The sequence below is a fragment of the Medicago sativa genome, chromosome 8 (assembly GCF_051527215.1).
Source record: "Medicago sativa cultivar Bolivia chromosome 8, Bolivia_mono, whole genome shotgun sequence".
NCBI lineage: Eukaryota > Viridiplantae > Streptophyta > Magnoliopsida > Fabales > Fabaceae > Medicago > Medicago sativa.
Window position 1 is genome coordinate 88,647,160 of NC_140756.1, and position 23,801 is coordinate 88,670,960.

General features: G+C 35.4%; 1 protein-coding gene and 2 pseudogenes across 16 annotated transcripts; 1 reads left to right on the forward strand and 2 right to left on the reverse strand.

The window, feature by feature from the left end:
- Window positions 1–1,066: 1,066 nt before the first annotated feature.
- LOC146902946 (stress-response A/B barrel domain-containing protein DABB1 pseudogene) lies at window positions 1,067–2,317 on the reverse strand (annotated as a pseudogene). Its single transcript, XR_015023071.1, has 2 exons — window positions 2,165–2,317; window positions 1,067–2,007 (listed from the first exon to the last, which is right to left on the reverse strand). The product of XR_015023071.1 is annotated as a stress-response A/B barrel domain-containing protein DABB1 pseudogene (transcript).
- Window positions 2,318–11,131: 8,814 nt separating this feature from the next.
- Window positions 11,132–21,920, forward strand: LOC146902947 (protein ELF4-LIKE 4 pseudogene; annotated as a pseudogene). 2 transcript variants are annotated; one of them, XR_015021693.1, is made up of 2 exons: window positions 11,132–11,310; window positions 21,384–21,920. The product of XR_015021693.1 is annotated as a protein ELF4-LIKE 4 pseudogene, transcript variant X1 (transcript). The 2 variants fall into 2 exon arrangements; XR_015021694.1 differs by lacking the exon at window positions 11,132–11,310 and adding an exon at window positions 21,059–21,254.
- LOC146902948 (uncharacterized) lies at window positions 11,708–19,227 on the reverse strand. Of its 13 annotated transcripts, XM_085733250.1 has the most exons (13): window positions 19,093–19,222; window positions 18,772–18,801; window positions 18,501–18,682; window positions 18,090–18,163; window positions 17,800–17,988; window positions 17,306–17,415; window positions 17,084–17,204; window positions 14,849–14,899; window positions 14,625–14,768; window positions 14,051–14,167; window positions 13,895–13,960; window positions 13,043–13,285; window positions 11,708–12,618 (listed from the first exon to the last, which is right to left on the reverse strand). In XM_085733250.1, the coding sequence occupies exons 4-7, from the start codon at window positions 18,138–18,140 to the stop codon at window positions 17,090–17,092; spliced, it is 465 nt and encodes a 154-aa protein (XP_085589376.1). In that variant the 5' UTR covers window positions 18,141–18,163; window positions 18,501–18,682; window positions 18,772–18,801; window positions 19,093–19,222; the 3' UTR covers window positions 11,708–12,618; window positions 13,043–13,285; window positions 13,895–13,960; window positions 14,051–14,167; window positions 14,625–14,768; window positions 14,849–14,899; window positions 17,084–17,089. The 13 variants fall into 13 exon arrangements, with proteins under 13 accessions (XP_085589376.1, XP_085589368.1, XP_085589375.1 ...); XM_085733242.1 differs by lacking the exons at window positions 18,501–18,682; window positions 18,772–18,801; window positions 19,093–19,222 and adding exons at window positions 16,846–16,926; window positions 18,334–18,489 and having other exon boundaries at window positions 18,090–18,199; XM_085733249.1 differs by having other exon boundaries at window positions 18,090–18,262; window positions 18,501–19,227.
- Window positions 21,921–23,801: the final 1,881 nt, after the last annotated feature.

Here is a 23,801-nt window from a genome sequence, read left to right on the forward strand (position 1 = left end):
GGTCACAATTTGACATAACAACACTAATAAAATGGTTTAGTTTTGTCTAAAGAAAAATGTTGTACATACGAGCTTTGAGGCAAACAAGGACTCAATAACTCAGAGTAACGAGTCATATTTTTTTGTCCAGGAGTAACGAATCATTTATGAGAGCTATTGAGGACGAGTCCAACATTTTGGGCTAGCTCTTGCAGAGGATGACAGGGCTACATCATTTTATGAAAATGATCTGGATGTAGTATATTTTCAAACAAACTAATCCTCTGAGAAATTAATTTAATGATACACAAACATGTGATGTGTATTACTACTATATACACATAATGACAAGTTTATAATATGTTATGCTCCCCTAAAAAACTGTTTATAATATGTTATGCTAAACTCAAATGAAAATGCTCAATCAACTCGGTAAACTAACAAATTACGTAATCCAAATGATTCCCTGTAAAGAAGAATAAAAGGGTTCCAAAAGGTCAATGATTGTCTAACAAGTAACAATTATGTAAAAACATCAAAAAGTATCTAGTAAATCATCTTCCAGTTTTACTTTTCTAGTCTACTACTCCCTCCGTCCCGGAATATCTGACCCATTTTTTAAAAAAAAGTGTCCCAAAATAACTGAGTCATTTCAATTTTCAATACAACTTTCATCATTCCCAATACAATATAACACTAAATAATACTACTTTTATCATTCCCAATACAATATATTCCACTTTCCCCTTTATTTATACATTTTTCTTAATCTGTGTGAAATGAGCCAAAGGGTCAGATAAATTCGGACGGAGGGAGTAAGTAGTTATTACACCGAGAAACTCATAAAGAACATGACCACGGTGACAGTCAAAAAGAAGAAGAAAACAGAGAGATATATTAAAATTGTAAAGAACATGACATCAAAATTAAGGTGGCTTGGATTATACTTCATCAATATTTCACTGTTTTGTCAAAAAAACATCATCAATATTTCACTACAGAAATATTTTATGGAATTAACTTGCTTAAGCACATGATGCTAGAAGAATGAAAATTTTGAAATATTTCACACAGTGCACGCTGAAAGTAGCTAAAGTAGCAAATCATGAATATTCCCACTCAACCAATTTAATAAAGATCAACTTACCTAATTTCGGAGGTAGGTAGACTATATAAATCGTGTCATATCATCATCGTACCTAACTAACATCACATTACAATGGGTAACATTAATTCAACTAGCAAACAGGACTTTTAGTCAAAACAAAAATATCAAAGTAAAAAAACCTCGTCAAGATGATGTTGGGCTATGCATCACATACCCAAGGACCAGTACAGTGTCCAGGTTTTCCTTAATCTTATCATTCATGTGATACTTACCAAATTTCTCATCAGAATCAGCTTCCTGCAATTCAGTTAAACCTGGAAAAACTGCAACGGAACCAATAGAGAATCCTTTAGCTCTACCAGGAGAGAAATTTTTCCCACAGTTAAAGTGAACAGCTTTTTCATGTTGAATTCCACTTATACCCTTCAAAACCTCATTTTTCACTTCTTCTCCCAAACCCTCCTTCAACTTGAAGAACACAACTTGCAGAGCAGATCCATGTTGTAGAACCAAGTCCTTACCGTGAACCTCGGTGACCCAATCAAGAGCCATGGTTTCATCAACTATAGGCTTGTTATCTTTGATGACAGCCAAGTGTGTAGAGTGCACTGCATAGGCATGGAGATCTTCCTTGGATCTGAATCTACTATGAATCATGTGAGTGAAACTGAAAGATGAAAGGGAATTGGAGGATTGAATACTTACCAACGGACCCATAGTTAAGTGAAGTGGCTCTTCAAGAGAGACAAGGGAATTCACTTGCTTCACCATGGAATCAATCGCTGATTGTGGAGCGTCTTCTTTGATCCTGAACAACACCACATGCTCGATTATTGATAGCATCCTTTCTTTCTGTTGTTGGTTCTCAATGTTCCCTGCAAAATAACTCTCCCATATTCAATACTTCCTTCATTCTTTAACTTTAATACTTTTAACAGTTTAACTAACCAAATAACGGTCCATTCCCACGGTTTACCTGATTTTTGCATAGTAGTTAAGTTCAATATTATGTTAAGATATATTTTTTTAAATTGATATTATATAAGAAAAAAAATAGTTTTGTGACTAGAAATTTACGGAGTTCAACTCTTGTATACTACAACGTCATTTGTCAACTTAGCTATACTTACAAGAAAAAAAATTAAGTGAAGGTATTGTACAATTTCATGTAAAAAACAATTAGGTGATTTCATGTAAGCCTTATTCAATCAATAATATTGTTTTAATTACAATTTTCGTCATTTTTTTTTTTGCTTGAAGAAGCTAAATTATGTGATTGAATTTAATTTTACTTGCACTTTTGAATATATGTTTATGTTACATATATCTTGAATCATAGAAACTCAATGACAATTATTAGATAATGATAAAATCTCGGTCTTTTGTATTTCTTACTCAAGAGGGTTGCTCTTTGGTTAATGTTTTAATTTGATCTATGTTGATGAAAACATTGTTTGATGTAAATAAAATTGTAATATTGGATCAAATTTGAAATATTGTTGGAAATAAGTTGTTTTCAACTTGGTTTTAATGTTGGAAACAAAAAAAATTGTATTGTCTCGCAAAAAACCACAACAATTGAACAAACTCAAACCACATTGATTTGGTTTTGTTCGATTTTTATTTTAATAGGCAACCAAACCAAACTAAACCATATCATTTTTTTATCTTGCAGTTTGGATAACTTTTAGCCTAAAAACCGAAACAAACTGCAAACACACATAGTTGTATATAGTCTATATTATAAGTCTGATTGATGAATTTGAAAATTGAATTTTTGTTTATATATGAAATTGGAGAGAATATTAGTTAGAGGATATAACCATAAAAATGTATTATCTCAGTTCCAAAACATCTGTCTTAATCGATCAATTCACACAAATTAAGAACAATGTACAAATGAAAGAGAGAACATGGTATTTATACTAAAGTACATTTATTATGTATTGGTGTATTCACCTTTACCACAAATGCAAAGTAAAAGATATTAAATTAGAAGTGGTGCAAGTAATATTAATTAGAGAGTACAATTGAAAAAAAAAAAAAATAATGTAGATTGAAACTTGAAATGAGTCACTACTTTTGGGACAATTTCTTTTGTAAAGACTAATATCACGTAATGAAGCTGAGAATTCTAGCATCAGACCATACATGTGTTTTGGCCTTCCCACCACTATACCAAACAGCCTAATAGTTATTAATATGTATAAATGGTAATATAGATTGATTATTGTAGGTCAATGGAAGTATAAATTTCTTTTGTAACACAACCAGCGTTCAATATACAGATTTTTTTGGTCAAATCAATTATATGATTTTAATTAATTTTTTTTAGGGAAGAAATTCATTGTCTTTCATTATCAATCAAAGTTCAGATACATGACGGTATATCATCATAGACATGAGAGATAGCATGAGATGGGGCTAGCATGGAAGAATTAATACTTTTTTATTTTTTGATATCAAGAGGGCTTTTTCTGGAAAAAAAGAACAAATTACCGCTTAACAAGACATTGAGGCGAGATATAAAAAACGGCTAAAAATAACAAACTAATTTGAATGTCATGTTCGCCAAAACATTGAATGACACCATTAGAAAGAGTGGGGGTAGCACCTATAGTAGAAAAGTTGGTAGAAAATAAGCTTAAATGGTTTGTGCATGTAGAGAGAAAACTTGTAGAAGTCGTCGTAAGAAAAGTAGATCAGATGAAGGAGAGTCGGATTTAGAGATCAATGAGTTGGATCCAAATATAGTTTATGATAGAATTATGATGTAATTTGATATCATGTAGCTGACCTCACTGAATGGTATAAAGCTTGATTGTTGTTGTATTTTCCAAAACATTCACACATTTATTTGTTTCACGATATGAATGCATAATCTTTTTTTTTCCGACAAAAACAAAACGATATTCATTCATTCAAATCGACAGAGTACATCATTCAATACCGCTAAAAACGTAAAGGATGAATATGCGAACAAACTCACAACATCCAAGTTAATACCATATAACGTCATAATGCCTACAAAGATATATGATAAAATTAAAGTGACCGGAATATTCATGCCTCCAGATCTGCAACGTTGACGGCCCAAGTCTTTGATTGAATAATTGATCTTCCAATATGAATCGAATGAACATTGCAAGAAGACGGGGAATTAAACAATTCCGCACAAGACGACGAACAACACACAACCACCACACTCGGATGACAAAATCACGAAGAAAAAACCTAGATATATGTGAAAAATCACTTATTTATATTGAAATAGAGAGAAAAAGATGAAAGATAAGGTGATTTCAGATCAAAAATTAACCTAAAACCACCACTCATTGAAAAACTGAAAGAAAAAACCTAGAAGAAAAAAAAGTATGGCCGATTTGTTGGAGAGAGTGAAATCTAATGAATTTTATTTTATGAATGCGGAATCTTAATCTCCAGCTCCATCACGTTTTAATCTTTGATCAATTTTTTTTTTTTATATATATATGTTATTCATTCATTTCATTGTAGAATTAAGAGAAACAATGAGAGATTTTGAGCGTAGGAGCGGCGGGAACCTGCGGCCTAGCCATGGGCAACCGCGTCGGAGCTATTCTCTGGCAGAGAGATATCAGGGGGGGGATCGGGGTCCAGCCAGGGTGGCAGAAATTGAGGGGGATAGGGGAGATTGGTCTGTAGTTAGGTCGAGGAAGAGGAAAGCGACAGAATTGGATTCCAGAGGATGGGACAGGTCAAGAGGATCAGACGGTCAGAGAAGAGTGGCGACAGGCAACGGACAACATCGGCTTCAGGGTTCTGGTAGAGGTTTCAAGGTTGAGGTTTTCGGTGGGCAGCGGGAGGAGGGTAGGGTTAGGAATGGCAGTGGTAGCTCCAACTATTTGGGAGGTCGAGTTTCATCTGCAGAATGGCATGCTACTGATTTGGTTTCCTCTGATAATAGTAACGGGCTTAAAGTTTCTTATTATGTCACAAATTTCCCTGAGAATGTTCCATTGTTTCGGTTACGACAGGTTTTTGAGGTTTGTGGAATGTTATCTGATATGTATGTGGCACGCCATCGCAATGCTCGAGGGCAGGAGTTTGGTTTTGTCAGATTCGTTAATGTGAAGAACAAGGGTAAATTGACACAAGATCTGAACAATGTTTGGGTGGGGGACTTTCGAGTATGGGCGAAGGAGGCTAGGTTTGATCGTTTTGCACACAACGATGTTCCTGTGGTCAAGCCTTTAGCGGTCTTGAGGAAGGAGGGAAGGGAGGAAGGTGCGGTCGTGTCTAGGAGGGGGTCTGGCAAGGGAGTCTTGACTGAGAACAAAACTGGAGTGGATGGGAAGGTTACGGTTGGTACTGTTGTGGTTCCGGTGGGGGATAATGAGAGGATGAAAAGGGTTAAACGGGAGGAGGAGGGTCTGGGAGGCGCTGATCGGTCTGTGAAGGAGAAGGGGAAAGGCGGAGAGGAGAAGGTGAGGGTGGAAAGGGTAGTGGGAGGAGGCTGTGGTTATGGTAGCATGCCACAGAAGAAAATTGTTAGCGTATCACAACCAAAGAGCACGCCAGTTGCTTCATTTATGCCTGTGTATAAGTCAAGCGAAGAGGATCGAGCTTGGGCTACTTCTGGTATGGTGGCTCATGTGAAAGCGGGGGATTCAGCACTTTCCTTCCAACAACGAATTCTAGATGCCGGTTTCCTTACTGTTATCGTTACTCCGTTGGGTGGTGATAGAGTTTTCTTGAATTGCACCGACAATAATGACTTTTCGAAAGTGTTTGAAGGAGCAAAGGAGTTTTTTGGGATGTTATTTACAAATTTCCAAAAGTGGTCTGAGTCTATGATCCGATATGAACGCGGTGCGTGGTTAAGGGTGTACGGTATTCCTGTGCATGCTTGGAATGATATTTTTTTCAGACTTTGCGTGTCCGGTATTGGTCGTTTTCTTTATGTTGATGAATGTACGGCGGATAAGGCGAGGTTTGATTTTGCCCGGATTCTTGTAGCAACGCATCAACTTGAGATTGTCAACAAGATGTCTGATTTTGTTATAGATGGAAAACAATATGGCATTAAGATTGTGGAGGAGTGGGGGTACAATATAGGCGAGGATGTTTTCATGTTGGAAGGCGACACAGATGCAATACCGGAAGAGGAGCCACAAGTCAATAATTTTACGGGGACGGACGAGGTTCAAGGTGAATGGGAATTAGATGATCTGGTTACAGATTTGCAAAATGAATGGTGCCAACATAACAAAAAAAGTGATGAGCCTTCGGTACATACAGCTGCGGCTTCTAGGGATACACAGGATGTTCGTGATGGTTTCTTTGAGGTCCAGTTATCTCCCATTTTAGAACCGGTTCAGCAAAGTGCAGAGGCAGCAAGTGATTGTAACAAGCAGCAGAAACATGATCTGAACGTGAAAGTTTGCACCAAGCAGGGACCTTGGAGTATTAATTGGTTAGAAAGTCAAAAAACTGTTACTGAAGGCGGAGTTGTTTTCTCTTCAGCCCGCAAACTAGACACATCAGCCGAGAACAAGGTGTCTTCAACAACGTCTCCAATTTCATCATCGAATAAATCAGCAACTAGGAAACATAAAGGCGTGGTTATTCAGTCGGTTGGGTTCATGAAGAGGATAGCGCGCATGCCGGTGGGTGATCGCAAACAGATTCTTCGATTGCTGAAGAAACATAAGCGGAAATCCAGAGGTGTGGCTAAGCATATCAGTTCACAATCAGCAGGTGTGTCAACTACAAATTCTTCTAAAAATTCAACATCTTCAGGATCTGGTTCTGGTTCAAGTGACTGGGTGAATTCGTGGCATCTTAATGGTAAAGAGAACTCGGTGAGGGAGGATGTTAGGGAGTTTGGGAAAGGTTGTGGGGGTAAAGTTTAATTGTGATACCGCAAATAAATTTAATTTACTATCGAGGGATGGGAGGAGAGAGTGGAGGGCAGCAGGTGGGTGTGAGAGTTTGACTGGTGTGGTGAAGGGGAAAGAGGGTGTTGGGGGCGTGAATTGAGGTTGTAGGTGGCGAGGGGGGTGGGGTGAGGGAGGTAACAATGAAGATTATTACTTATAATGTGAGAGGGTTAGGGTGTGGTGAAAAGTGGGCGGAGGTGCGGAGGGTGGTTTCGGAAAAAAAACCAGTTGTGTTGTGTATACAAGAGACTAAGTTGGGGTTAGTAAATGATCGGTTGGTTAAAGCTTTGTGGGGCGACGGTGTGCATAATTTTTCTTTTAAACCTTCAATTGGAGCCTCTGGTGGTCTGCTTACGGTGTGGGACACTTCCAAAATAGATGTGTGGTCTACTTTCAGTCTCGGACATGTTTTGGCAATCAAGGGTAAGGATTTAATAACAGACGAAGTTTTTATTATTTATAATGTGTACGCACCATGTGATTTGTCGGCTAAAAAATTATTATGGGAGAGTTTGTCCTTGCATGTTCATAATAATAGCAATGTGGCCATTTGTGTTTGTGGAGACTTTAATTCTGTTCGGTGTTTAGATGAAAGAAAGGGTAGAGCAGTGGCATACAGGCAACCAGATGTGGAGGTGTTTAATAATTTTATTTGTGATAGTCTGTTATTTGATTTGCCTATATGTGGAAGGTTGTTTACTTGGTACAAAGGTGATGGAGTGTCTATGAGTCGTCTGGATCGTTTTCTGTTGTCAAATAAATGGTGTGATATATGGCCTAATTGTATACAGCTGGCCTTTCAACGGGGCTTATCTGACCATGTTCCGCTGATGTTATATGTTGATGATTCTAATTGGGGACCCCGGCCGTTAAGGATGCTCAAATGTTGGTCGGATCTTCCTGGTTATGCAGAGTTTGTCCGTGAACAGTGGGAAATGTTTGACTGCCAAGGGTGGGGCGGTTTTGTGTTACAGCAGAAGTTGAAAATGATAAAAGCAAGTTTAAAAGTGTGGCATTCTCAACACGTTCAAAATTTGGATGGTAGGATGAAGGGTCTTACAGATAAGATGTCCGATTTCAACTTAAAAGCGGAAGTTGTTGAGTCAAATGAAGCGGAGGTTACCGAATTACATGATTTATCAGCATCGTTACAATCTTTGGCTCGTATGCAAAATTCTATTCATTGGCAAAATTATCGCATGAACTGGTTGAAGGAGGGGGATGCAAACTCGAAATTTTTTCACAATTATATGTCCAACCGGAGGCGCCATAATGCTATTAACATGGTGTCTGTTGACGGCGGTGTCGTGGTAGGGGTTCATGGTATTCGTGAAGCTGTCTTCAACCATTTTTCCAACCACTTTTTGTCAAGGGGGATAAGGCGGCCAGACATTGATGGGCTAAATTTCCGCAGACTTTCTGTGTCCGACGCGGGTACCTTAATAAAGCCGTTCTCTTTAGAAGAGGTGAAACAAGCTGTATGGGATTGTGACAGTTACAAGAGTCCGGGGCCTGATGGTGTTAGCTTTGGTTTTATTAAGGAATTTTGGAATTTATTAAAGGATGATTTGTTTCGATTTATGGTGGAGTTTCATCGAAATGGAAAGCTGACAAAGGGAATAAATTCTACTTTCATTGCTCTCATTCCGAAGGTGGATAGTCCGCAACGGTTGAATGAGTTTCGACCTATCTCCTTGGTTGGAAGTCTGTACAAGATTCTTGCTAAGGTTCTTGCCAATAGGCTTCGGTCTGTTATAGGTACGGTGGTGTCTGAATCACAGTCCGCTTTTGTTAAGGGGAAGCAGATTTTGGATGGAATTTTAATTGCAAACGAAGCGGTTGATGAAGCAACTCGATTGAAGAGAGAGCTTCTTTTGTTCAAGGTAGATTTTGAAAAAGCCTATGACTCTGTCGATTTAGATTACCTGGATTCTGTTCTGGCCAACATGAATTTTCCCACAATTTGGAGGAAATGGATTGCTGAATGTGTTGGAACGGCTAAGGCGTCTGTTTTAGTTAATGGTTGTCCTACGGCGGAGTTCCCTTTACAGCGGGGATTACGTCAGGGTGATCCCTTGTCGCCTTTTTTATTTTTGATTGCTGCTGAGGGTCTGAACGTGTTAATGCATGCTGCTGAGGGGGCGCACCTTTTCACAGGTTACGGTATTGGCACTGAATCTGAGGTTCGATTGACACATCTTCAGTTTGCGGATGACACCTTAATCATGGGGGAGAGAAGCTGGTTGAATGTTCGTACAATGAGATCGGTGTTACTTCTTTTTGAGGAGCTATCGGGTCTCAAAGTGAATTTTCATAAGAGTATGTTGACTGGTGTAAATATTTCTGGTTCTTGGTTGTCTGAGGCTGCTTTAATGTTGAATTGTCGAAGAGGCACCATTCCTTTCGTTTATTTGGGGCTGCCTATCGGAGGTGATTCCAGGAAACTCTCTTTTTGGAAACCGGTTGTTGAGCGCATCGTCTATCGCTTGTCGTCGTGGAATCATAAGTTTCTCTCTTTTGGTGGTCGTCTGGTCCTTCTGAAATCAGTCCTGTCCTCTCTTCCAGTTTACTTTCTTTCCTTTTTCAAAGCCCCTGCAGGTATAATTTCTTCTATCGAATCTATTTTTAAAAAAATTTTTTGGGGGGGAGGTGAGGATATTAGGAAAATTGCCTGGATAAAATGGGAGTCTATTTGTACTCCCAAGGAGGAAGGAGGGCTGGGGGTTAGGAGGATGGGTATTTTTAATTTATCTTTAATGGGTAAGTGGTGTTGGAGGATGTTGGTGGATAAGGAGGGATTGTGGTACCGTGTTCTCAAAGCTCGGTATGGAGAGGAGGGGGGGAGGTTGAAAGAGGGAGATAGGCATGTTTCGGCTTGGTGGCGGTCTCTGACTAGGATTCGGGATGGGGTGGGTGAGGGTGTAGGTCACTGGTTTGATAACAATATTCGAAGGGTTATTGGAGATGGTAGGGGTACTCTTTTTTGGCACGACATTTGGGTTGGGGATATTCCGTTAAAACAAAAATTTCCCCGCCTTTTTGAGTTATCTGTTGACAAGGAGTGTTCGGTGGAGGAGATGAGGAGAGTTTTAGGGGCGGTTGAAGGATGGGAAAGGGTGTGGCGACGTCGATTGTTGGCATGGGAAGAGGATAGTATGAGGGAGTGTCTTGTATTACTTAATAATATTGTTTTACAGGATAATGTTGAGGACACTTGGAGGTGGTCGCTTGATCCTACTCTTGTCTATTCGGTGAGGGGGGCATACCGCTTCCTCACTACCTCGGCTGATGTGATGGACAGGTCTCCAGTGGTTGACGTTTGGCATCAACACATTCCTTCGAAGGTGTCTGTGTTCGTGTGGCGCCTTTTACGCAACAGACTTCCAACTAAAGATAATCTGGTTCGGAGGAGGGTTCTCTCTCAGGTAGATGCGAATTGTGTGTCTGGGTGTGGGAGCACCGAAACTGTAACACATTTATTTTTGGGATGTGATGTATTTGGATCTCTTTGGTCTCTGGTTTGGGGTTGGTTGGGTATATCTTCAGTTTCACCTGGTGATCTTAAGCAACATTTCATTCAATTTATTAATATGCCTGGTATGCCTAGATATACTCAGAAGTTTTTCAGGATTATCTGGTTTTCTTCAGTTTGGGTTCTTTGGAAGGAAAGGAATGACCGGGTGTTTAATAACATGGCATCGACACCGCTTATTCTCATGGAAAAGGTTAAGCAGACTTCTTTTTCTTGGTTAAAGTCAAAACAGACAACCTTTAGTTATAGTTACCATGACTGGTGGAAGCAACCGCTTCTTTGTATGAGTGTCCACTAGATTTGTTGTTTTGTTTTTGGCTGTTTTGGTGGTGCTTCGTTTGTTTGGCACTTTATTTTTGTAAATACTCTTGGGTGGCTTCCCCTTTGCACGCCTTGTGCGGGGTAAACCACAATTGTTAATATATACCATTTTTGCTTGTTCAAAAAAAAAAGAGAAACAATAATAAATTTACTATATTATTTTTAAAAAATAAATAATAAATTTACTATATCATAATTTTTTAATTAATTTTTTTAAATATAGTGAATGTATCCTATATTTAGTCTAAGGACTTAACATATAAAAAAAAGTCTTGGGGGGACTGTCAAATCTACATATTCTCTCTCTATCTATCTGGATTCATAGGACAGATCATATTTGCTCAGCACAGCAGATTCGATTTAATCGCCGATCTTTATTACTCGCTGCTCCTCTCCTCTTCTCCATTCAATCTCTGTCTCTTCTCATATAAATGTTTCAAATTTTCAAGGTACGATTTTTCATTCATACTAACTAGTTACAAACCCGTGCTTCGCACGGGATAAATTACGTATTTTTTAAAAAATTTGCTCTAAAGGAGAGATGTTCAAATTACGAAACATTGCCATTTTTCGTAAATTCGAGAACGAAGGTCGCATAATCCGAATATTTGTGATGGTGGATCTGAATAAGTTTGGCACCCTAGAGAGGATAATCTATAATGTCAATGGGATAATATTTTTCTCTATGTATTAGTCATATTTAACAGTGATACTTCGTAACACCAGTCATCGCATACTTCATAACACCAATCATTGTTATTGCACTTTAAAACCCCGTTCTCTGTTGTTGTTCAACATAAGAGAACATAAGAAGAGGAATATGAAAGTAGAAGCAAGAGAGAAATATCAAGATAAAAATTTAATAAAAAATACAATTATGTATGTAAATGATACAAAGTATCCACTGGAATAATAGCATGGCGAAAACCATACTCCAGGATTTCACTGTGCTATGAAAGAATAATCTAAAAATCAGAATCCAAGAGTATACTACAAAAACTCATGCAACAAAATATACAAAAAAGGTCTAACACCAAAACTCATAAGCCAAAATCCAGCATCTATATCTATCTCCGTACCCTACACCCTAGAACCATATCCATTACCTGTAGTAGACAAATTTCAAGGTCTGAACTTGTATTTCAAGAACCTGGATGATTTCACTACTGATGAAAAACTCAAGGAAATGTTCTCCGAGTTTTGGCACAATTACTTCGTACAAGGCGTGCACTATTATTCTTTTAACTGATATCTGTGTCAGTCTATTCATTTTTTAATGCTGCAGACGTTGGCCAATTAAATTCTTTTCACCAATAATACTTCAGATTATGCGAGACCCAAATGGTGTCAGCAGAGGATCTGGCTTTGTTGCATTTTCAACTTCAGAGGAAGCATCAAGAGCTATAAGTCTAAATCTATTAGTGGCTATTGTATTTGTTTTTTGTGAAGAACTGTAATATAACATTCATACCATCCATTCCTTGCAACTTATTCTCTGATTTCTTCCTCTAGATCACAATGATCCATGTGTAAGCTTTCAAAAGTACAGCAATGCCATCCAATGCTGCAATAATGCCGGTGTATGCATGCTTCCAGTTATTGTAGCGATCTGCTGTAGACACCTCCAATGTCTCAAACCCTTTAAAGATGTTGATGATGTTGATGATTGTAGTTGCATATCCGACACCCCAATGGTAAAGGTTCCAGTAGCATCTGAATTTGTGATCTTTTTTTGGCCTCAACAGCATAGCAAAAACCTGTATTCAGTAGCAGAAATTTCTGTCAATTTCATTTTAATTATTAGCAGCATAACGTAGCATTCAAAAGAGGCATATCAGCAAGGCTTCAAAAACAACTTCGACACCGCAATCTGGATGTGCATCAACATTGCTTTTTTATATTTTCACAACAGCAATTGAAGTTGCATCAATCATATTTACTGTGTTTCTCTGCAATATCAATGATTGCAACAGTTTCCACAGCCACAATTCAAAACCTTGTATATTAGTAGTTTACAGTATAAGAAACTACTCATCAACAACAGTTGAAGTTGGGTCAGCTGTATTTGAATGTGATTTTCGGCAATATCAATTGTCGCGACACAACTGCAACAGTTACCGCGTATGCAATTTAAAATATTTCATGTAAACAAATCATGAACATGAACATGTAATCTCATACCTAAAGGGCTCCAAGGCAGAAGATGATGATCTCGAGTGTTCTATGAGTTGAATATGTAACAACAGCCGAGTCACTGCCAAACTTGAGACCGGTACCCCATCCAGCAACACCAACTATATAGGCAGCTGATTGGCAGGTAACATGAAGGTGAAACCAAGCAGGGTCTGCAGATTTGAACATCTTCAAGTACCTTGCAATCGGCATCTAGATCCCCCAGCCCACTACATTCAGCACTCCATGAGTCTGAAAAACAATTAACATCCTTAATCAATTTCCAAATCACCGAATAAAATCCAAACCTTCTTGTTGCATAACATCTAAAACCATTGCAGAACATGATCACAATGATATTCATCACCCATAACTTTTTTTGCTTTATGTATGCTATAACTATGATCAAGATTGTCTAAACAATTATTCCTTAACATATGCTAATATTTCCCTTCTACTTTCCCTTTACATATTCACCTTTTGTGCAGTAAATAGAGAAATCTCATCAAGATTTTAGCAATGAAAAAATAGCTTTATTAGAATCCAAGGTTTTACCGCAACCTACTAAACTCAGCTAACAATTAAATCAAAACTAATAATTAAAGAAACACAAGTATCTCCCTATAACTTGTCAGCTACTTCACTTTGGTACCTATCACTTACTAACTTCTAGCTTCTCCCTTTTGCCCAATTAAATTGAGAAAGAGTGCTTAGTTGTGCAGGTATCTCCGAATAATTTAAATCCATAAATTTTAGTATAAGAGAGGCAAATTCCATCTAATAGACTACCAATAAACAATTACAAGTAGAGCAAGCAGAAGTCATAAGACCACTCCAACTGGGTTGATGAAAAATATATACCAGGTCACGTACTCTTCGTAAGAGTTACAAATTCTTGAAGATCTTCAAATTTTGTATTCGAGAGGCCTGCAACCAGAAATATTCAACTTAGAACTGTGGAGTTCATCCTGTGAAAATAAATTCATGTTGCAGAACAATGAATGATATTTTGGTTACCTTTTGCAGCATGTGTAGCAGAAATGTCCACTTTATTGTTGTCAATCCTTTTCACTTTCATTTTTCTGGTCTCTTCAATCATGTTGGTGTTAAGCTTTCACATCTTCATTCGAAGTTCTGAGGCGGTTGTCATAATCTTTAGAGGGAATACAAATAAATGTAAAAATCTACTGACTTATAAAGTTCAACATATAAAATTACCTAAATAATTTTTTAATAATTTCAATCAGAAAAAACAAAGTCATTCTTTCCTACAAATTGCAGTATTAACATCCTGACCTATGGTACCTAATACCTATAGCGGTACCCCCTAAATGTTGCCCCCTTTCAAACAAATTTTATCTTAATCTAATACACATGGACATGAAAGGCATTATAAGAAGTATAAAACACAATCAAAAGACAGATTATCCTGAAAGTTCATTGTTTGCTAAAACATGTTATTCAAGCCAACCACTGGAAAAACATGTTCTAATGAAAAGATGTTTTCGGCAAAACACCAGTTACTTTATATGAAGAGCCATTAAGATGCACCTCAGAGTGCAGAACGACAGTCACTGGTTACTTTACTAACCTTAGATATGTATGGTATGAGTTTAAATCTTGAATTTCTGAAGGCACTGTCACCTTTGATAAAACTATCAAGCAAAGGAGCATCTTCCTCAGGAGTGTTCATCATATAGTATAGTGCCAAGCTATATGTTGTAGAACCTGGAACCTGGTTCAAAGAAACGTCTAAATCAGTGTCATGCTAAATTTTATGTTAAGAACAACCTAAGCCAAGGATTACTAATTAACCTGGATGTTTACAATGAAGAAGAACTCAGGCCCACCCTATGCTGCATATGTCTGCAAGTTAACAAAATTCATTAAATTGATTTTTCTTCATAGTATAAAAAAATATATATAAGTAATTACTTGATGGCTAAATATAATCAAAATTCAGAACCAAAACACCAAAGTCAACCTGCACAATCTACCAATTGATAATGATTGTTTTATACATTGAAAGAAAAAAGGACATTTGTATGGAGGAAGTGTATGCATAATCCATAAGAAGGTTGGTTCTACTCCTGAGACTGAGATGAAAACAGACACATTAACTTTGTTTATAACGGGATTTGATAATTTTTAAATGCTTTAAGAGATATAGCAATATTTATTACAGGAAATGATGTTAGAAATTATTAGCCCATCTCCTATCTAAAACTGAGTTGCTGCAACATATCAGCTTCATCAAATAATGACTTCACTCATTCAGTATTTCTTGAAAGAAAAAGAACCAAATCCATAGAAACAAATCTTAGAATTTAATTAACAATACTAATTACTTGGTCAATAAGTCCAAAAATTAATTCAGATCACTTATCAAAAGCTACATCATAACAGAAAGATGTGGCAGTATTGGTTCAGTGTGCTTGTGTTTCACTTCAAAAATCAATTTGTCACTCTATAATGATTTCTGAGCTTACTATAGTATCTATACATGATGAACTCAAAACTATTTTTCATTGTAACAATGATTCCCAAAAAAGGATATGATTTTCAAAATAATAATGTTAATGTTAAGATCCTCTGAAATCTAAAAATCAAAGCGAGACCTAATATGGAAATTAGCTCTTTAACATCCTCAGCTTGCAAAAGAAATACACAATCTCTCTGTTTCTATCATGTAAATTTTATAGTTCAGGCCTGCAAATTCAGGGATTAATGAAGAAAAAGTGGGGAAAAAATAAAAGAAGTTCTTTGAAAAACACCCTCCGGACTCAAATATAAGTAAAATTTTCTAGAAGAGCTCAGGCCTACATCTTCAACAAAGTTCCTCTCTTCCAAGAAATATTAAGAAGAAACTAAACTAAAACTATCAACATAATCTTAATAAACTCCTAATATCAGTTTATTTGCTAATCCCTTTTTTCTTTTGCTACATGACTTTAACATGAATCAATTCTACACTTTAGGACTGAAAGAAGTGACATATAAGCAAGCAAAGAGAAGTTTCAAATAATGCAATCAATTGGTGTTTTCTTTCAAGTCAAGCATTGTATTAACCGTGCATAAAGTTGTAACCTCTTTGAGCCTTTAAAATTTTGAACTAATTATTCTTATCGGCTCATTCGAAGAACCACTTCCCTGAAGTTAAAAATGCATTCTTTAGAAGAAAGAGGACATGTCTGGAGGAGTAATAAAAATGACAGCGTTCTCATGGCTTCTCAATTGATAATTAAGGTTTAGCATCATGTCCTATCTTTTTTTGGAGTATAAATTGTAATAGATTAGTCATTAGATGTAAAAGATACAAAAGGAAGATCATGATGAAAAATGTTGCTACTACAATTTAAGACAGAAGAAAAGAGCTATTTGAAAGGAAGATCTTCATTAATCTTAGTGAATCCCCTGAAGAAGCATTTAAACAACAATGAATATAGTTAAAACATGGATTGAAGTAAAAGGCCAAAGTATTCCCATACTACAAATCTACAGAGGATGCAAGGTAATATATCATTATTCAAATCTGCCAATAGAACAGATACTTAACAATGAATATAGTTAAGACATGGATTGAAGTAAAAGGCCAAAGTATTCCCATACTACAAATCTACAGAGGATGCAAGGTAATATATCATTATTCAAATCTGCACATGGATTGAAGTAAAAGGCCAAAGTATTCCCATACTACAAATTGCAGCAAGATATCTAGACATCTTGAGCTAGATATCAAGAATAGCGACACAACCGATCGTTATCATTACTACTACCATGGTTTAAAACTTCATCTTAGACTGAGAACTTACCATGCTCACAAGAGAAGAAACTGAAATCATCATTGTAGCAGGATATCTAGACACTTATGTTGATTGAATAAGGTTAGTGTACTGCTTGAAAAGTGAAACTTCAATTATATTCTATTTCCATCTATCAACTCTCACTACTACTAACATCAACCTCAACATTAACAACAATACAAAATGCAATTGTCATGATGCGAGTAAATACTACAATTTCATGAAATGTAAATGAAAGCATGCTCACCTGTGGCTATAATAAGAAACATAAAAAATGGAAGACATAAAAAACTGTTGTAGAACATGATTCCCACTGATGAAAGTCCATTCTCAGTGCCAGATTCTTCCACCAGCACAACGTACATGGTCTGCATAGGAGAGTAGGCAACACAATGAGAAAAGCACGCACAGTTACAGTATCTATTACCCCATTTAAAGGATTATGCACAACAAAATATCAGCATATCACCTGGAAGAAAACAGAAATGAAAGCCATGCTATACCCAAAAAGTCAAAGGAAAAATATCCAAGGGCTTCTATGAGAACTCCAGCAGCAATCAATATCACTGAGAGAGTCACCTAATATAGCACAGAAAGGAACACCGTTTCTATTCAGTGTAAACTCTACTAAAATTGGTAGAGAAATCAAAACAACATCCCCACAAAATAAATACAATCATAGTTTAGATTGAGATTCCATAACGTCTATTCTACCAGAAATTCAGTAAGATAAAAAGCCAACTTAGCAAAATTCATATCACAGTTCAATCTTAATTTACACACAATAGCAACATATAAAATATGTTACCTTTCCATTAGAATTGAAAAGAAGAAATGAACTTGTAACAAAAAAAATTAACATTGTTCGATCATTGTTATGAAAAATGAAAATCAGGCACATTCAAAAAAATAGAGACAGAAGTAACCCTCAAAATGAAACTTAAATGAAAGGCAATAACTAACCGTGTAGTCCTGATTATACCAATCACCAACATAATGAAAATTTATCAGTTTTTTCTCACAAGATTTTGCAGTGGTTGCAGGTTTGATAGTACCACCAAATTTCCATACACCATTAGCCCCAGTTTGTTTCCATTCACTATAGGATTTAAGAGCCAATACACTACTCACAATCCTTGATGATTTTCCTCCCTAAAAACATAAATCAATTACATAGAAGAAAGCCAAAGTCAAATTTTATTGAACTTACATAGTAAAAACATAATTAACTTCTTATATATCTATAATCTAACCTTTCTATCTCGACCAACAACAACTCCACACGCTATTTCTCTCATCGTCATTAAGGAGTGAACTTGCTGGTCATCTAAATTCACCAAAGACATTGAATTGAAGTCAGTACCTATAGATTCAGCCAAAGTGGGAAAGTGAGGCCGCAAAACTCAGTGCACCATGAAATGTCTCTCTGTTTTGCAAAGAATCATCACACGGAAGTTAGGGAAAAAAATAGAAATATGCTATACAAAGTTATAACACCTTTAAAACACAAAAACAGCTTCTGCAGAGACATATTTGCATCAGAAACTAATCATTGATATTTCTTCTCAGCACAAATTAAACCAAAAACAGCCCAAATCAGTTTAATCATCAAAAACCAAGAACAAAAATCACTTGATTCGACGTTACAGGAAGTGAGTTCTTACCCTTTTAGTGGAGCCTTGTCACAAATACGGGTTTCACCAAACTTCTTCCAAAAACAGCTTATTCCTAGCTTGTATCCCAATCAGCGGCCTAATTACAATTTATCCACTTCTGCCCTTGCCCTAATCCTCCATAATCACTTTCTGTCAGCTTCTAAAACAGCTCAACTATGATTTAAGCAATTCTGTCAACTCCCAAAACAGTTTATCAGTCCAACTACTCATATGGTAACTTAAATATAGCATTGGTAATATAAAGAACACATAACCATACCTGCAACAACTTGTATTCCAACTTAAGCTTCTGCAAAACAACTTAATTGACAGCTTATTGCTTATAAAGACTTCAATTCTAACCCAAACACTAAACATCAATTCAAACATACCCCACAACAACTTAATTGCTACTTTCTAAACAATCTGATCACAATAGTTCAAAACTATACAAATTGAGAAATTTAATTTCACATAGATGAATTAAACCCAAAATTGCAAAGAAACAAACCAAAAACCTAAATTTTTGAATTAAAAGCACAAAACTCATTCAATCTGAGACATGCATGGCCTTAGATTCAAGAAGGAATAAGAAAATCACCTCTTTGATGAAGAAGAAGACGACCCTTCTTTCACTGTTCCCCCTTCTTCCTCTCCCGTTCCCGTTTCTCTCGTCCCACTTCTTTTGTTTTTTTTTTTTTTTCTTTTCACACATATATAGGCAAGGGGAGTCCATTTACCAATTGACGAAAATGCCCTTAATAAGGGCAAAATTGTAAAAAGCACGGACTATTATTTTCCTATCTAGTTTAGTAGATAACTCTACTAGTACTATATACACTCCGTATTAATATTATTATTATTATCAATAAACCAACCTTTTCAATCATTTATTTGTAAAAAATAAGTAAATTAATTCACCTTATATATTTTCATTCTACCAAACAAAACATGATATAATTTCATAAAATGTGAATTTTGTTCTCTAATGTTTGTTTCCAGCTTCAGTTTCCTTTCCCTTTGATTGGGTTCTTTATCTTAGTTTCATTGACATTGGTTCTATAAGTTTTTTTCTTACAATAAAATAATCTCATAGTGAAATGGACAAGGACAACCTCAATTGGGTTCTTTTGTTTTTCTTTGACCAGTTTTATTTTTTCTTCTTTTGATACACCAGTTTATGTTTCCTCTACAAACGAATACAGTTTGAACATTTTAATTCATCATATTAATATGATTAATTTCGGATTTTAATGAATTTAAAGTAATCAAACCAAGACATTAATATTAAATGGATTTTTTGGTGTTGTTCAATGTGTGCGTTGTTTGCGGGATTTGGACAATCGTATCAAACATTTGGACTTCTCTTATTTTTGTTTTTGGTAATTTTGCCTGAAAAAGGGTTTAATGATATTGTCTCTGCAATAGTACCTTCACAGACTCATTTCCTCTGTATCATTTGCCAGTTTTTATTATATTAATTTTTATATTTTTTGATTTTGAGATTCTTCTTTGGAACTCTGTGCTTTAGGTAGTATTCGATGAGTAGTTGAGTACAATAAAAAAAGGTTCCTTTTATGGAAAATGAGATCTGCTTTTTCCAATCTCATCATTAAAAATAAATATTACAATCAATAAAAGACAATATACACTCCCAAGTTTCACAAACCAAAAATATTTGTTTCATTTTATATAGACAATTTTTTCTTGAGGGAATTGATTCATTTTGTATAGGCAATTATTATTAATTTAGTTTCTTATTATATATTTATTATTTATTACTCTCTCTTTTTCAACTTTTATAATTTTGATTTTTTATACCACTAGTAAATAACAATTTTGTAAAGTAATTCATTATTTATCTTAAAGTAAATTATGTTTCTTAATTCAATTAAAAAAAATAAGAGAGTATAGTCTATCGTGGATCAATATTTAAAAATTATTTAAAACTCTAATGATGATTATGACCATCGAAAGTAAAAGTTTACCTTCTTTCAGTGTAGTGATCTCATCGGTGTTAGTTTTACAAAAACAAAACAAAGCAAATATTTGTATATCAAAACTCAACGCATATTTGTTTTCTATTGTAGTATTACTTTTGTATTTTTGAAAGAGAAGTTAATCATCATTGATTTTTTTTTTTTGAAGCAAGCTAATCATCGATGTTTTTGAACATTTTTTGAGTATAAGTCCACAGTGTACTACTAAACCTAAAAAGGTACTCCCTCCGTTTCAAAATGAGTGTCGTTTTAGGTGTTTACACACATATTAAGAAATGCAATGATTAAGAGAAAGAGAATGGTTATTTTACCAAATTATCCTTATTAACTATTGGTTAGTTTTAAAAGTAATACTTTGGAAGTAGTGTGCAGAGTATTAATTGGAGGGTACAATTGAAAAGAAAAAGTTATTATTGCATTGGAAACTGAAAGCGACACTCATTTTGAAACAATTTTTTTTGGCTAAAGCGACACTCATTTTGAAACGGAGGGAGTAAAATTGAACTTCATATCCTAGAGTTTACGCTATACATGCGCCGACCACTCACGATAGAACTTGGCTCAATTAAAATAAAATAATAATAATAATAATAATTGATGTTATTTTAATGTAATAATAAGTCATGCTTATAATTTGATTCCTCTGGAAAAGGAAGTCATGGTTGTCATGATTTTATACCTCAGAGCTTGTCTCATCTATTCAATGCATTAAACAATTCTAAACATCTTATGTTTTGTCTATTTGTTTGGTTAGTGCAGGCAGGTACAGATATATAGGAGAGGATATGTTTATAGATAAATCTAAAAATATATATTTTTTCAAATATTTCATTTCACATCTTTTTTCTTTCCATCTTCTCATCTTATTTTCATCTCACCCATCATGATGCAGAACTGATTAATCCTTTGACTCCACCCCAACCAACAAAGAAACATGGAGGGTGACACATACTCCACCCTTGGCAATGGCACCCAGCAAATTGATGGCAAGATCTTGCAGACATTTCAAAAAAGGTTTGTTCAAGTCCAAAACATTTTGGATCAGAATAGAGTACTCATCAATGAGATAAACCAGAATCACGAGTCTAGGGTCCCTGACAACCTCAACAGGAATGTTGGTCTTATTAAGGAGCTTAACAACAACATAAGAAGAGTTGTTGACCTTTATGCAGATCTTTCAACTTCCTTCACCAAATCAACTGATGTTTCTTCCGAAGGAGATTCAACTGGTGCTGTGAAATCAGAAGGAAAATCTGCTCACAAACGACACAGACCTCTTTAGGGAGTTTTCTTTTTCATTTCGGAAAAGTATTAGGTTCTGGAGCTGAATCTCTCTTGTATTGATTACAGAACTTTCTCTAGCTCATTAGTTACTTTTTACTGCTTACATTTATCAAATAAATAAATATATATATTCTATGTTTTTTCAGCATTAATTCCTCTTATAATTATTATAGCTTTCTAATGTCTTTCAACTGGTGAAACATTTGAATTTGAACGTGTAATTGGCTTTTAGGTTTGATAAACTTTTCTTCCTTTCTTGTGTCAAAAGTGGTTTTTTAAAATGTTAAATTCAACCAAAATGTGGTTCTTAAATATTCTTACTTTAGCTAAGAAAGTAAGAAGGGGTTGCATTACTGTTTTAGGAGTATTCACATGTAGGCAACCAAGGTCCAAGAAAACTACGTTCATGTGTTTCAATGTGGGGGGGCGTGGCAATTGATAACTCAAAACTGCATATTTATTTGTGCACATGCTCTGAAACAGATGGAAGAAAGTACTCTACTAGTTTTATACTATACTACTAATAATTTAAATAAAATATTTTTTTTGTTCCCGATCACTGATCACCACTACAAGAATATAATCACGACCAGCTGTTGAACCGGGACACCATATGGAGCTTCAGAAGAGTTTAAACTTTGACCAAGTATTAACATAACATGCCAATAACTATCATTTGTGCCTAAAAAACAAGAACATAATCTCGTATAGGGTACATTTGATATATAAATACTTTTAAAAACTTTCATCTGCTTGTTATATATTTTTTTAAACGAGAATATGAAGAAAAAAAACTGCTTTAAATAAAAACAATTTTCAGTAGCATTAGTTTGAGAATGATATAAAGTAAAAACAATATGCAACAAATTAAACTAGCCATAAACTATGATGAGCCTTTTGACTGGTATATTGGCTGAGAAATAAAAAGTATTCCATTTGAGCTCAAAACAAAGCACTACGGCTTAAAACAAGGGACCCAATGGTTGGTCCCTATGGGATGAAACTGAACTTCTCCATAATTATCACTTCATGCTGCTCAGGTACCAAAATTTCCTCTTCCTTTTATTCTCTCAAATGGATATCATACATATCCTATGGCTATGTGACAACGTGTAGTGTAGGAATCATATATGGTTGCACGGTGACGGTACAGCAACAGCAGCATGTAAAATACTAAAGAGAAATGATATTTTGACAACCACTTTTTGACAACTTTTGGACAACTTTCTCTCTCATACTCACATGATGTTGTTATCCTCTCTCTTCCTTTTTCTCTCTCCATTGTTTTTGACCAATAAGAAGTGAGAAAAACAAGGTTGTCAACAAAGTTGTCATCAAATGGATGTCAAAATATCATTACTCAATACTAAAATCGTTAGATCTCTCTCTGATTGCAAATATGTCTTTATTGGTGGACCCGGATTATGCCAACCTAATTTCTCCGTCTTAAAATAGAGACCCACATGAGTGAATGTTGACAATAATCTGTTTTCTGTTGGTTAGAATGCTCATTGTTTTCTCATCACGTTAAAAAGGAGAAAAATATTTGTTATCCTGTCATTTCGGAAGTGTTTATTTGAAGAGTTTAATTGTCATGTAAAATAGTTTTATGCATATGCATCTAAATTAATTATTTTGTAGCGCCACTTATTATATAGGATAATTTCTATATATATATTCACAAATATTCACGTAGCATATGTAAAAAGGTTTACACCGTTGGTAAAAAACGATTAAACTTTTATATGAATTTATACTACAATACAAGTTTATTTGAATTTAGTATAGTTTATTTTTTATTTTTATAGGTTTTTTCTACAAAAGAAATTATATTTGAAACCTATTGAACACGTTGATTTGCTGCAGTATAATAATCTTGGTTCTTTCCCTAACCTCCATTGGTAGGTATCACACAAGTATGTACAATATTCGGTATGTATTTGCAATATTTTCCTACGATCAATCAACATTGTTTAACTTTTTTTTGATAAGTTTTTCTACGTAGTTTATAAAAACATCTTTTAAG